The sequence below is a fragment of the Panonychus citri genome, unplaced genomic scaffold, assembly GCF_014898815.1.
Source record: "Panonychus citri isolate SS breed McGregor unplaced genomic scaffold, ASM1489881v1 Contig00138, whole genome shotgun sequence".
NCBI classification, from domain to species: Eukaryota; Metazoa; Arthropoda; class Arachnida; order Trombidiformes; family Tetranychidae; genus Panonychus; species Panonychus citri.
In genome coordinates, this window is record NW_026515543.1 from 862,043 (window position 1) to 878,523 (window position 16,481).

The 16,481-nt window shown below is 29.6% G+C and overlaps 1 protein-coding gene across 1 annotated transcript in view; it reads left to right on the top strand.

Annotated features, from left to right (window-relative positions):
• LOC128393669 (uncharacterized) overlaps nucleotides 1-16,481 on the top strand; it is a 28,489-nt gene that overhangs the window by 2,148 nt on the left and 9,860 nt on the right. Inside the window, 6 exon segments of the mRNA XM_053353865.1 lie at nucleotides 2,367-2,665; nucleotides 13,373-13,562; nucleotides 14,018-14,332; nucleotides 14,488-14,876; nucleotides 14,947-15,196; nucleotides 15,198-15,911. Of these exon segments, the coding sequence (XP_053209840.1) occupies nucleotides 2,367-2,665; nucleotides 13,373-13,562; nucleotides 14,018-14,332; nucleotides 14,488-14,876; nucleotides 14,947-15,196; nucleotides 15,198-15,911 (2,157 nt within the window).

The following is a 16,481-nucleotide window of genomic DNA, read 5'->3' on the forward strand; positions in this document are numbered from 1 at the left end:
TGATTCCAGGTTAACATGATAACTTCAAATTTTTCCTCAGAGTTCATGATACTCTGTATGTAAGGATTACCTTTAAATCAACGTAACTTTTACTATTTAAAAGTAAAGTCAAAGATACTGACCAATAGATTGACCACCAATCAGTTTAAAACTAATAATTGGTCGAAAGTTTGATTTCTTTACAATTAACTTGACAAGCGAAACTATTGATCAGAAAATGACAAAGAAAAATTTTTTATTCTGAGATTCTGCTGACCAATGAGAACGATTTTCAGACCAAGTTACCATTCAAATTACTTTCTTGATAATTTTCCTTCGAACTCATTAGGAATCTGATAATATATAAATTTTTCGATCAACAAAATGTCTACAATAATTCATGGTGATTCTTTGACCAGAATTTCTTTAACAGAATTTTTCAGAATACAAACACTTCGAGTATTGTCCAAGCGGTCATTTGCTAATGACCATCATATTAGAAAATGAAATCCCCTTAAAGAATAAGAACTTTTATTTCTTCTCTGTGATGAACTGAATCAGATAAAAGAAAATTGAAACTCTACATCTTCTTCAAAAATCATTTGATTATCTAAAGATAATCATGTTGGTCATCAAGAAGATAATTTAATTCACTTGGACATCAAGAAACTAAGAATCGAGTGTATTAGTTGAAGAGGTAAAAAAGGGATGATAAAAATCTTATGATTTAATCATATCAATAATCATCAAGTAACTTGTAATACTTAAGCTAATTAATGAAACTGTGAATCCATCAAATTGATCATGATAATCGGAAACAATTTATCTGAAAAAGTTTCATGATAAAGTTCAAGAAGCAGATTAAACCTGAAAGATTAGATATTGAATAACATTGTATATTTTAAGTCGCATCCTAATACATCATAATGACCATTATAATGATCTTGACCAACAGCAAATATAATGACGATGAGAAGATACAATTGATTGTTTGATAATTGTCCAGTAGTCTAACTAATAATGATTAGGAAAATGTAATTTAACCTGATTATCATTATAATCCAAAGGTTTAATCGCCTTTGAGGTTTCCATCTTTAGGGATAATCACAATCTAATCTTACTCCTCATTATCATTGTCACTACTTGAATCCAACAAGCAATTAAGATAATACATCAACACAGATCATCATCATTATCATCATAATCATCATCCTAATAATACAATTTAAACTAACCACCATAATAATGATGTAACAATAATGATTATACAATAATATACAAGAGTAATGATAAAATAATCATCATTATTATCATCTTAATGATGATAATCTAAGAAAGAGGAAGCAACAATAATGATGATAACGGTAAATTTTTATATATATAATCCTTGAATTAAATTTAATTGAACAGAATGATCAGTAACTAATCAGTTTGATTAACCAACAGAGAGATGATTAGGTTTTAATTTTCAAAAAAAAGGTCAAAAAATTTGAGATTAACTTTGTTACTATTCATTGACTTTCATCATGAACTTTCTGAGTTTATCTCCATCATTATCTTTACCATGAATCAACTGATCTAATGATGTTATTACACCATCTCTTTATGAACGTGATATACACATGATGGTCCAGTTGAATGGTCAGTTTCATGGTGAAAATGATTGTGATAATTTAAGTAACACGTTCCATGTGACTTATCATGTATTATATTCATAATACTTTGGATCAACTTTTTTCTGCTGTTGTTGAATATTTCTCACTCCCAGTAACTCAAATTTCATCCTTTTTCATAAAGATTATCATCATCATGAATAAATAGATTTATCTTTTATCATCATCATCATCATCATCGTCACTATTTCCTTATATAAGATTAACTTTCCTTACTTTCTCATCTTGATAATATCTATCACCTGATGATGATTCTGATGATCATGATAAACATGAGATTGAGATGATTGAAGACAAAAAAGAAAAAGAATATATTTTTTTCTTCATTTTTTTCCTGCTGAACAAAATATTCATTCCCGACAAATATGGTGCACTTTTTCATGATTATTTTGTTATCATGAAAACTCAGATAAAATTGAACTTTTTATCGTAACAATCGCGTGTAAGTTTACAATCAGGATAAAAACTTTTCCCATTTGATAATAACAACAGTTGAAACAATACAAATATCATGATTCTGAATAATAATAAATTGTTTTGAGATGAAAAAAAAACCATGCTGACTTTTAATATGATTTAATCATGTGAACAATTTAATTTTGATTACGATTATCGGTTCAATTATTGATGGGAAAACAACAAAAAAACAAACTGACCAAAGTGTTTCAATGTTAACCTTTTTGTTTCCATCCCATATCTTGACCATTTATTCAGGTCATTACGAGTTAAATCATCAACAATTAGACAATTCTCTTGGGACAAGTTATCATTATGTTTCTCACGAGTCTAACTGGATGAATTCAGGATCATCATCATCATCACCAAGTGAATCATCATCATCATCATCGTTGACCAATAACAATAATTTCAATGACCGATCCTTATTCTGGTCATTTCCATCATCCTTATTATCATCATCTTTTCAGTCGGTTAAACCAAATAATCAAATCAATTTATCAGGAAAACTTAATTCTGGTTCAATTGGAGCAAAAATTTACCAACTTTTATCAAAGGTAAGAAATTAATTAACTTGATTTCTTTCAAATTAAACTTTAATTTTTCTGGTCAATTGAAATTGATCATCTTGAAAATCATTAAATTCATTGAATCAGTTTGGCTAATCAAAAAGATGATATTAATTTATAAACAATCGGGTAACAATTAACATAAGATAATGAACCAAATGGATAGACAATTGTTACCTCATGTCCACTCATTATAAGCAATTAAACTCATTAACTATTAAATGATGGTCATTATTAACTTCATCACTGTTCATATATTAGCCTTAATCATTATCCTCCTTTAGGTATAATAATAACACTGGACACAAGTGGACACACTTGTAATTAGCATCATTTAGCTATTATGAAGCCATTAATTTATTAATAGCTACTGGTCAATAATAGTAACAGTAAATGTTCATAGGTCTTTATGAGTTTGAATGAAGCATTGACCATTTAAACAATATCACATCTCAAAATCACTGACCACTGCTACTTTATCATGGCCATCAAATTATTAAACAACCAGACTGATCAGATTAAGTTTTTACCTCTTAATCTGAAACAAAAAAAAAGGTTAATCAACTTAATCTATCAATTGAATTTCAATTCAAGAGCAAAAAAAGTTACCATGGAAAACTTTTTTCCCTCAATGTTACATATTGACTTTTTTTTCTGCACTATTATCATTTCAAATGCTCTAGTTAATATTATTATTATCTCATATTCATTAGTAGGTCACTCATCTATATCATCATGGGAGAGAAAAAAAGTTCTGAGTATAACAAGAGAAGAAAAAAAAAGTTCATGAGTTTATATTCTGTTGGTTTTTATTCAGGTGATTTTCTTATTCTGATTATCATTCAGTCTGAATATTTTACATGGATTCACAATCTGTCATTAATTTCAAGTCGATTTTTTCCCTGTACTTTGAAATATTCATGATGATGATTACAAGAAGAACAGACTGAGTTAATGATGATACAGAACTTTTTAGATCTCTCTCTCTCTCTCTCTCTCTAACATTAAAGTTACTCTCTGACTTGATACTGACCAACATTGATTTTTGTTGTTCTTGTTGACCATAAGCTCTGATATCATTAAGCTTGTATCCATCTCAGTGATTAAGGATTATCAATGTAATAACATTGAGTTTCAAATGGTTTCACAGTGGGTTTGGTCAAACAATGGTCATCTTCATCTTTGATCATTTCTTTTTACGATTCTTGACCAATCTGAATCATTATCTATCAAATTGGCTTGTTGAATATTTTATTTTATTGGAATCAACTTGCAAACATTGGACTGATTTCCTTGAATTGACAATTGAGCTCATGAGATATTCTCAAGATTAATTCAAGTATAATTTTAAAGTGAAATATCAGCAAATCAATGATGATCATTATGAGTAACCAATGTTCATTTATTAAACATCGAGAGAGAGAGAGAGAGAAGAAAAAATCTGAACATTATTTTCATGAAAGAAAAGTAAACTAGTTCACAAACCATAATAATCTTTTTGATAATCAACTGATAACCTCAGAACATGGGAGTTCATGAAAACTGAATTCAAGATTGATATTTATCAATACTGATTGGGAGGGTATTCTGATAGAGGTGCTAATGTATCATAACAAGATATCAGTTTGTAAATTAAATCGTTACATTTGAGTCGATTAAGGTAGACAAATGAATTGAGAATGAGCTTACTAAATAATTGATTTGAATCATCATGAAAATCATCAAGTTGATAACCATGAAGAGGTGATGAAAATTCAGAGTAATAACTTTTCTTATTAAAGGTAAGTATATATACAGTAAGGATATTGAGTAAATTTACCTTTGAATTAATAGATGAAAGTGAATCCATGTTTTTCTTATATTATGATGAAATTATCTGAGATTTGGAAATGAAGAGAGGAAAAATTTGCTCAGAATTCAGGAAATGCATTTGAAATGTGAATTAGATTCTGAAAAGTTCCTACAATCATTTATTATATTACCTTTTTTTTTTACTTAAATACGAACAGGAAAATGAGGATTCTCTTAGTATTGATGATCACTTTTGAAGATTCAGATTCAATTCTGATGGTAGGTGAAGGGAAATATATTTATTATGTATTGTTGGGCTTAGGTGATCAAAGTGATACGGTATCATGTTCATCATCATGGTGATCATTTTGATGACAAATCTCATTGGAAATGTTTGTCACGATTTTGATAGAAAGTGGCAAATGAAGAGAGAGAGAGACAATAAACCGAAACTCTAAAGAGTTCATCATGTTTATCGTTTTCATGGTGATCATCATCATGAACTTTTTCCGTCTTTTTTGCCAGGGAGAAAAGATAAACTTTCAAACAGTTTATCTGGATGGTTGAACAACATGCTTATACAACAATTGAGATTATCAATCTAATTGAAGCAATTAAAATGTTTAAATTGATTAGGAAAAATGCTCATCAGTTTCATGAGGTTTTCTAATATTCTGGAAACTTTTTTTTCTTTCCAAGACTTCGAATAATGAAAATCGATCAGAATATTCAACGAATTTTCGAAGAAAAAAATAAATACATAATATTCTCAAGAATATTTTAGTAGATCGAAACTCTAATTTAATGATATTTACTAATATTAGAATAAAGTTTTGATAAGATTGAGGAAAGCAAAAGCCTGAGGCGTTTTATTTTGTGACTGGAAAAAAGTATTACGAAATTATTACATTGATGATGATGATAATTGCTGGTGACGATGGTGAAGATGATGTTTCAATGAATCACCATGTAAATTGAATGAAATTGTTATGATTAAAAAACAAGAAATGGAAAAAATTTTCTTATTCATCTAAATGCAAATCGTTTTCTCACCATTGAGAGAGTTGAGTTAATTTACTCTGAATTTTTCAGTTCATCAGATTTTTGAAACACAGAATCCACATGGAAATGTTATATAATTTATATGTATGATTCTCACTTTTTCGTGGTAAATTTAATTTCCAGTTTATATATAATTCATTCCCTTGGAAATTCAGACTTTTATCCTGAAAAAATTTCGGCGAAAAAAAAACTCTTAACCATTTTCAAATCAAATTCATTGCTAACCTGAAACTAATTATCATGCAAAAAGGTGAATCGTTATCATGGAAAAATATTCATGGGAAGTTAATTCAGATTTTGATTCTTCAGGTTGTCAGAATTTCTCGATTTTCACTTAGAACTGAATATCTGATATAATTAACCAATTCTGTGATAAATATTCATGAATAATTTAATGCTAAAGGTTGATCAAACATCTTGAAAGTTTATAATTAAGAGGTAAGATGTTTCTAATTAACTTTTGTGTTGATGCTAATTAGTTGACTATTATCATTGATGACAGCCCATGAATAGGAAACAACAACAATTTAATAACAAGTATTGAACATGATTAATGATATTTATCATTTAAAAATCATGTTAATGAATCGTAAGGTTGAAAGTTGATAACATGACAGGTTACAAGTTGATCAAGATGATGATAACTTTTCATCCTCATCCTCATCATCTTAATCATCCTCATCCCCATCATCCTGCGTTAATTTATGTCGGTAGAACTTTTTTTCACTCTCTCTCTCTCTCTCTCTCTCTCTCTCTCTCTCTCTCTCTCTCTCTCTCTCTCTCTCTCTCTCTCTCATCACCCTGACTCACATCTATCTAATAATTACCCTGAATTCAAGACTTGGAATCATGTAGTTACATTAATTTACTCTGAGTTCACCACGAAGAGGTTTGGGATATAATCTAAGGTAGGAAGTGGGTGGGATAGAGGAATAGGTAGATAATGATGATGATAGAAAATGTCTATCAAGAATTAATCCATTAGAACTTTTTTTCTTCTCCTTCGAAACTAAAGTTATCTAATTTTATTCGATCTCTTCAAACTCTTCTTCTCAGTTGATGATCATCAAGATGAAGATGCGAAAAGAAGAAAAATAAATTGACAAATTAGCTTTTTTTTTATTCTTTTATCAAATTAACATCAACTTGACGGGAATTTGATGATGTCCACTTTTTCTCATTGACCCATTCAAAGTTTCCACTCTCTCAATTGTAACTGATTATCTATAAATAGTAATAACTAATAATAATAATGGAACTTATAACTTCCGTTTCCGTTGATGAATCTCATTTAATCTGTTCCTTAATTTAACTAACTATTTCTGGACTTTCAGAGTAATATTTACCGCCACCACCACCACCACCACCATCATCATCATCATCATCATCAACTCATTTCCTTTAGATTGTAATAACACCAGTAATCAGTTTACTCATGGTAATATTATCAACTATTCTGGATTCTCTATGTTTTTATATATCTCATTGTTATCATGAAAAACAGAAACTGTATTATTTCATGATGATTCAATATTGTAAACCTGTTCATCTAATCAGATTTTACCTTTTCCACCAGTGGCATTAAAACTCACCTAAGGTTGTTATTTCAACTTTTTTTTGTTTTCTTTTCTAGGATTTAGTTTTCATTATGATGATGATGATAATGATGATGAACCTGGAACATCATGAATACTCATAAGGCACTTTTTTCCTCTCCATGATGATTAAGATGAAGGAAATTGATGATGAGAAAAAAAGAGAAAAGAAAATAGTGAATATCATCATCATCATCATTATCTTCATCATGATGAGATTGGATTCATCGGATCTTTCTGAGAACAAGGAATCAGAATCATTTCATCCCCATGAGGAATCTGCATACAAATGGACAAAATAATGATGATAAGAGGTTCATGGTGATGATGATAATGATGATAATGTAGAAAAAGGAAAAGGAAAAGGAGAGAAACGAAAGATTGACAGATTTAAGGAGAGGAAAAAGTTCCAAAGTGAGAAAGAGATTATTCATTAATTGATTCGAATGTTTCAAATTGATTATCAATTAATTTCATGTGAAACTTTTCCGTCCATTGGATTTATCAGAGCAAATCAAGTTAATTACGATCAGTTAGTAATAAATTAAAGTCCATTTACAATCACGATCTAAATTCAATTTAAATGTAAAAGTTTTCCAATCTCATTGGAACAGGAAACGGAAAACATTTCATTGAAAACTTGGAATCTTAATTGACTATGTAAATATTAGATTTAGGTTTCTTTTTCACCTCAAGTAACTGAAAAGTTTACTGAGATAATCCCTGAATGATATTACCATGAAATGAAATTATCATAGCACCAAGAAGATAGAGAGAGAGAGAGAGGTGGGAAAAATAAGCCAATACAAAAATAACAACAACCATCATGACTACATGAAGATATAATATAAATTCATGGATTTTAGGAATACCTTTAGAAGCTTATATTTACCTTGAGGTTGAATCTTTATCTTTTTTTTTACCTGAAAAGTTTATCTTTATTTTCCTATTCTCATGAACATGGAAAGAGACAGAGAGATTGACTTTCTTTTGCCACTTCTTTCATCATTCATCTTTGCTTCATGAAAGAAAAACAAAAATACCTTTTGAAACATTCATGAGGATCATTCATTGAGAATATTAGTTGTAACTCTTTATTCTTTCACCTTCCACCGAGCTCTGAATTTTGCCTCTTCGATTTCTTAGCTTAAGTACATATTCCATCCCCACCGTTACAACTGACTTTTAGGTGACTGAGTCAGTGAGAGAGAAATGATCATGATAGAGGGAAACAGATTCACCAAATAGATTTACATTTACACCAATAGAAAAGGTAACATGGTGAAGATAAAAACTGTTGGCTGTCTTTTTTTACTCACTATCACCTTCCAGTGATTTTATTCCGACTGAATCAAGAACTTTTTTCTTCTCCTCTTCTCCCACCCTCTGAATATATTCTGATGATAACTTATTCAGTTTTGAGAGTATATTTTACGAAGAGTTTCTCAACCAGCTTCTCTCTCTCTCCTTTTCTCTCATCCACCTTTTCAATCAAAGTTGAAGAAGGAAACAAAACAAAGGCAATTCATTGAGGATGAAAACTAACGAAAAAAAAGTTTTCTTTCACCATGAACATCTCATGGTAACTATCACCACCCTCATCTCACCTTTCGGCATAAACTTTAGCTGTTGACTTTACACTTGAGAGAAGCAAAAAAAGTTTCTCTTTTTTTAAGAATCAACAATTAACTAATGACAGTTGATAACAACTTTTCAATCAGAGTCAGAATCAATCCTGAAAATCAGCTTTCAATGAATTGACATGATGAATGAACAAAATATTGGATGAACAAAAACTCTTTTTTATGATAATTTCTCTCTCTCTCTCTCTCTCTCTCCATGATGAATAATGATAACAAGAACTTTTTTCTTCCTTATCATGTTTTGATTAATGTTTCAACATTCATTATCATTCTGGATATAAAAAGTTCATAAACATGAGATATTCATGAGATACGAATACTTTTATTTTCCTATGGAAATGAACAAATTTTTCTAGGTGAAAAAAAAACCAGAAAAACAGCAAAAAAAAAATGAATGAAACTTTATCAATAATCAATAACAATTCATCTTAATCTGTCAAAGTGATCATGATAACTAATCAGGTAAATCATGAAATCAACCTTAATCAATTATATTGATTGTTTATCTAATGACAATTAGAAATTATTTTTTGCTGCAAATAAAAGTTTACATGATGGTTCATAAGAGAAAAATTTTATTCCATTTTAATTATTCAATTCAGTGTCATGATAATGATGATGATTAACTGAATTTTTGATGAACAAAAAAAAACATTTGGTCCTTTTCTCAAGGTAATTGTTATAACAATAATAACAACAATTAACTGATTGTTGTCATGATAATTTCAACGTAATCACTACATAAACAGTTGAATTAATCGGAAAAGTTTTGTGAGCAATTTTTTTTAACTAAAATTTTATCGATCATCTAATTACAACAATGATTAAGATTAATTATCAAGCCAGTTAATGAGATATAATCTAAATTGTTCGTGTTGATTGTTACAACTTTTTGTTAATTCATCTGATAATCTAAATCATTTTCCATTGATTTTAACTGTTTGTTTGGTGTCAATAATTTTTTCACCACAATATTAATGGTTACCTGTTAATCTTAATTGTAATCTTAATTGTCTAGGGATAAATAAGATGATGGAAAAGTTTATCAGTTCAATTTGTTGTTAACCATTAGCAGTAAATATCTCAGGTTTTCATGGTAAAGATGCTCAGATTATATCAGAACTTTTGGAAAAGAACAATTTTTTTTCTTCTCTTCATGATAACTAATCATTCTGAGCAAAAAGAAAGAAAAAAAATTCTGTAATCATCTTCATCTTCAAAAAAGGATAAGATTACAATAAATATAAGGTATCACGATGATGATGATTATGATCGTCATGATATTTCATGGGATTGATTCAGTTTCCGAGATAATTTCCCCTTTTATCAGAGTAAAAAATTCAATGCTAGAATTTGATTTACTCGGAAGGGAGAAAAAGTTCTGAATTCATGGTGTTGGAAGAAAATAACTTGATAGGACCTTTGAGATTCAGTGTTTTCATGGTTATCATCATGATAGATAATAATCTAAGCCAACTGATTATCGAGGTAAAAGTTGATACAAAATGTATCAGAACTTTTTCCTCTATAGAATCAAAATTGAAAGTTATAACTATGATTCAGTTCATCAGGGAAGTGACATGATATTTAACATGAAAGGTTGACTTTAAGCTTGAATTCTATATATTAAGTTGATTCTGTAACCGAGTAAATATATAAATACATTTGAACAGATCATTGAACCAGCAAAATCATCATGATAGTGGTCAACATGGTAACAATTGATTAAACTTGATAACTTACAGTTTGATTAATATTCAAGGGTAAATATTATGTTATTGGAGGAGGAAAATATTAAGTTCATCCAATGTTCATGATGATTATTTACAGATGATTAATTAGTAACTCATTGGTTTCCAAACTGATATAAAGATAAATTATTCATGGTGAAAAGTTGGATTCATGTTAATCATCATTGATGATTAACAACCAACAAGAATTATAAGAATAACAATCAGAATCCTGATCGTGATTAAGTCAACTCACGTTTTGATTATAAGAGAATAAAAAAAAACTTGATAAACTTTTCGAAATCGCATCTTCAATAGATTATATTTTTCTTTTTGCAAATTCGAAGCTCGAAATATTTTTTCCCGTCATTCTTATGTTTCGATGTGTCTCATCAAGTCGAAGTCTTTATTCTTGAGTCTATTATTAAGTCTGTTATTCTTGGAAAAGATGAACACGATTGAATTTGATGGATTCTTGGTAGGGTTTCAAGGAGAAAGAGAGATGAGGATGTTCATGGGTGGAAAATTGAAGGTGGAAAGTGTGTAGAAACTCAGGTGAGTGTAATATCTGAAAGAGAAGGTGGAAAACAGGTAGAAAGATATTGGATTAATGGAGATGGACTTTAGAAGGTCAAAGTGAGTGTAAGAAGATGAAGTTGGAGATAAAATTGAGAGAAGGTGTCAGCTAGATGTGGGAGGAAGAAGATGATAAGAAGGTTAATAGAAATAAAAGAAAAAGAGATAAACCAGATTTGTTGATAATCTTTTTGTTTGATAAAATGTTCCAAGGATTAACTCACATCTTTGACTTTTAATCCAACCTCTGAACACACCCAAAGATTAATTCGTTTTATATTTATAAAAATAACGGTAAATCTATTAAATGAAAAGAGAGAGAGAGAGAGAAAATTCAATTATAATATTTGTTACTACGAATTTGAATCATTCTTATATTTCCGTTGCAATTGTTTTTCTTGATAATTTCATCTCATTTTCGGTTATCATGAGTATCATGATCTTTACTCAATTCATCATGAAATTTATCTCCATCATCAGCATGATAACCTTTCCACTTTGTCCAGTTAACTTTTTTCTCATCATTTTATACTTTACTTTTATTTCTTTGTATTAGTTGCATTAGTTTTTTTTCTTCTTCTACTTCTCATCATCATCAACTTTCATAACATGATAACATGTAATAAGTTGATTCTCTTTTACCGTTATCATAAATAACCACTGGTTCCTATTTGTTATCTGCTTTTTTTTATTCTTTCTCGACTCAAACTTAACAGAATTGGAATTGAGTCTCTAACTGTGCAAATCCGAGTTATATTTCATTGGAAAGACATGAAACTTTCCATGATATTATATCTCCATCACCTACCTACTCATCATCTTCGTTTCTTTTTTGTTCACAATTTTCTTTTTCTCATCTTTTTCCACCCATGTTGTTGTTTCCAAACTCAATCCCAGCACATCCTCATGTATTTCCAAGGTATGAGAAAAGTTCATAGACAGATTAAGGTTGAGGGTGAAAAAAAAAGGAGAGAGACAATGAAAAGAAGATGTATAAGGATGAAGATGAAGATGAAGATAATCATTATTCTTTTCACGCTCAGGAGTAAGACATCACCTCTCTTGACTTACCAGTCTCATCCTTCTCATCATCATCATCATGCTCAGTTTCCCTTTCATATTATGATTTATTATCATGGTGGGGAAAAGTTTCCATACTTTTTTTTGCTTGGCTCATCAAGGGTTGAACCAACAAAAAGTGACATCAAGAAATACATTATCTGATTCAATACACTTTTACCAACTGATAATTTGATTCAACAATTTAGTCATTGTTGTAATCCTTTTTTGAAAGCTCAATGCCCATGGTTAAGTTTGCATTACTTAGACTACAATCAATTTGATTTCAATCCAATTGTAACAATTAACAAGGAAAATAAAGAGAGAGAGAGAGTGACAACAATGTAATCAAGCTAATTGTTTGTCAAATGTTGGTGTTGTTGTTATGGTCATTTCATATTGTTTGGATTCCAAATTGACTTTATTGTGCATGGTGATTAATTGATTATTCAGCCATCCATTTGATTGTCCTTGATTCAATTAACCAATTGAGCTTGTCAAACATATGATGTAAGATGATTAAAGATGAGTGATGATATTTACCTAAAAAATTGTTATAATCAATGTTGCTCAAGGCAATTTTCTGGGCTTTCTTGATTGTTGTTCTCAGGCCAATGTTATTGTTAACAATTAACTGATTGTAGTTAATATAATAATAATATTTACTATCATTTATCAGTCTAACCTTTAAGGCTTTACAAATATATTTCTTTGCGATAAATACATAAGTAAAGTTTTTTTTTTCATTCCCTTGGATCAACTTGATTGTGTCTTTTAATCAATTGAAAATAACCATCAACAGCAATTAGTTGATTCTTATTGTTTTATAGAATCTTGAGAAAAGATAATTTAAATTAATTAACTTTAAATCCATTGTAATAAGTTGATCGTAATCTAAATGAATCAACTGTTGGTGGAAATTTGATCAACAATTTAAGAGGATTACAAGGATTTAGTTAAGAAGAAAAAAAGAAAGAAAATTAATTCTTCCATAATAATAAGAATCAAAATTAATTAATGATTAAAGTTTTCAGAATATCTTAAATTAAGATCATTTGATCAATTCTTAAATTCAGTTATTAATAGTTATTCAAATAGAGATGCAAACTTATCAATGAATATCATGATTGCCTTTAAGACGATAAAAGAGGAAAAGGAAATGAGATCTTTTTCTTCCTTCTGATAATCCAGAACTTTATATCTAATCAGTGTAATGGTTATTCTTGAACTTTCTTATAGCTCAATGAAGAGATGAAATTCCGAAAAACACCAAACATGACGAAAATCGCTCTGGTTCGCAGTCGTAATCCAAATATTTTGAAAGAAATGTCGATCTACAAATGGGCACTGAGAAAACATGGATTTCTCATTGAAACGGATAATCTGAAAAAAAATCGAATCAATAGAAGGTCAAGATTAAGACATAAATGTAAGTGGACTTGACTTTTTTTCTACTCAGGTAAATTCAAGTCAATATCGATGAGTATTAATGTCCTATCGGGAAGAGGAAAATGTTTCAGGAAATTAAATGAATTGAAACTTACGAGCTAGGGAAAAGTTGATCATTTGATTATCATTTCAATCTAAGTGATCATGATGCTTATTGTTATGGATTGAAAATTGGAAATTCTGGATTCCGGAAATGACAGGAAAAGTTTATACAATTTCGGTTACTGGAGAAGAGGTAAAATGTTACCATGAGAATGTAGTGATTCATTGTCTCAATAAAATAGAATTGACTTGAAATCGAAAGTCTTTTAACTTTACAAATCAATTTGCTTTTTCTTTCGTCTTTTTATCATCCTTATCTTCCTAATCTTCTTCTTCTTCTTCTTCTTCTTGGTCTTTTTCCTTATTTCTTTTTCTTCTGTCTGAGTTCTGTAGATTCGGAAGATTGGATTCTCCTAATTTGTCTTGATAACAATGAAGTACAAACAGAAGAGGGAGGTTCATGTTGGAGTGAACATGATGATGATGATGAAGATTATTCTGACACTGATGATAATAATAATGATAATAACAATGTTGTCGTTGATAATCAAGGTGATAATCGTAGAGTAGGAGGTAAAAGTTTCCACCATTTTAACCGGCAACGTAAACAAGTCTATCAAAAGATGGATGGTATTCCTGGACTAAGAAATTTACTCGGAACCAGGGAAGCATTTTGTTCAACAGTTCGTGAGATACACAAAGTTTCAAGTAAGAAATTCACATGTTATCATAAATATAATTGTAACCATTTAGAATCCATTTTATCTCATTATTATAACTGAGTAAAGATGATTATGATTATAATTGACATTTATTTCACTTAACACTTTTTACTTCACCATCTCTACTATGTAATTTTCCAGCAATGAGAAATCCATTATCACCATTATGTTTCATTTTTCCACAACAATATCAAACGTTTCTTGATGTTTCTGATGCTCTTGGTTATTCAGTAAGTTGGTCACTTAAAACACCCCAAGGATTACAGTTAATCAACGTTCTGACCGATCAGGGAAGAGATCAGCTTCGTGATTATAACACAAAATCGGGAATCATCCAACGAACATTGGCCAATCCATTAAAATTATTTGGTTCTACCATTACGATTAGACAGTTTGTTGCAATTACGTCAATTAATCCACTGCGAGCTTATATTCACCAAGGTGGCTTAGTTTATTTTACAACTTCGACTAACCAAGATGACCATAGTACTGGACACGGCAAAAAATCTGGCGAGAAAACATTTCAAAAGGTAATGAAAATTCATTAATAAGTGAAATTAAGTTTCAATTACAAAGTATTAACTTCTAATTGTGATTAAGGTTAATGGACGTCTGTGGTCATTGGATAATTTCTGGGATTACATGACGATTAACTATGGATCTCAAAATGTTACCTATGCCCAAACCTCAATAAAAAGTCATCTAACTCAATTCTTATTGGTAACTGAAGCTCTACTTCTTGGTCAATCGTCATCCTTTTCCGGTTTATCTTCCTCATCAACGTCTTCCGCCTTCATCATTATCTTCTTCCAATTTTCCTACAATTTCATCTTCCTCATTTTTAAATGATAATAAAATATTTGATTCAACGGTCTCTCTTCTTGCTGTTGATATTACTCTTAATTCAAGCCTTGATTCATGGATACTTGATGTTTCAATGGGAACATCGTTTCAACGAGCTTATCGTGATGATGGTTTCACATTTACCAAATTAATCCGAACAATTTATGATGATTATCTTTCCTTAATCACAACAACCAGTAATTCCGTCCAACCTGAATCATCAAATAATAACAATAAGAATAACAATTTGACTCTTGTTAAAGAGGTAACAACAACATTGGTCAAAGTACTTGGTCAAGGTAATGTTGGTATAATGGGACTTAATTGTCATATAACTCATGATGTTTGCCTAAGTTCAACTGATTTAACTTACTTATTAAACTGGAAAGATGAGGTAACCAGTAATCAGGGTATCCATGGTTTCCAATGTCTCTATCCAACCTCAGAAAGTTCATCCTTGGGTAAACTAATAGAGGAGACAAGCAGTAAAATAGTTAAAAGTAAACTGGAAAAGGGTGGACATAGTTTAATGGTCCATAGGACATGGGATTTACATTCATTTCTCATGCAAATGGACATTATATCAACAAGAATCAGTGACCAGCAAAATTTTATTCACCATCAACCAACAACAATAGACAATCAAACTAATCAACAATCCGAATCATTATCAATACCAACAACATTCAATCCAATGATAACCAAAGAAACTTGCAATCAAGGTAATAACAATAATATTTAACATCAATAATCAATAATAATAGTGAACTTTTTTCCCATCTCATCTCAATTTAGTTTTTTTTTGTTTTGTTCAAAAAAAAGATGAAGACAATCAAAATTTAATCAAGTTCATTAATCGTTTTTACAATCGATTGATAATAATAAAGTTACAATCAATCAAAAGATAATTAAATCATTAAAGAGACACTCTCATAATCATTTGTTATTTGTATTCTATTGAGATAGAAATCAACAAATATACACTGATGACTTAATTCACAATCAATAAAATAATTAAGGTTGATTTACTTTTGTCATTCACAATAGCATATAATTAGAAACCTCCAAATTATTTTTGATTCAGTCACAATTGGTGATATAATTAAAAAGTTAATTGTTACGTTTACCTCTTAATGACTACACATAATACTAATTATCATCAAAATCATTAATTGATATAAGTTCAATTCGTAATCTATTAATAATTAAACTTGAAGCAAAAGTCAAACCATTTCTAAGAAATTAATAAACAAAAATTGTCCCTAATCAACACTTTAAAAATATCTAATTAA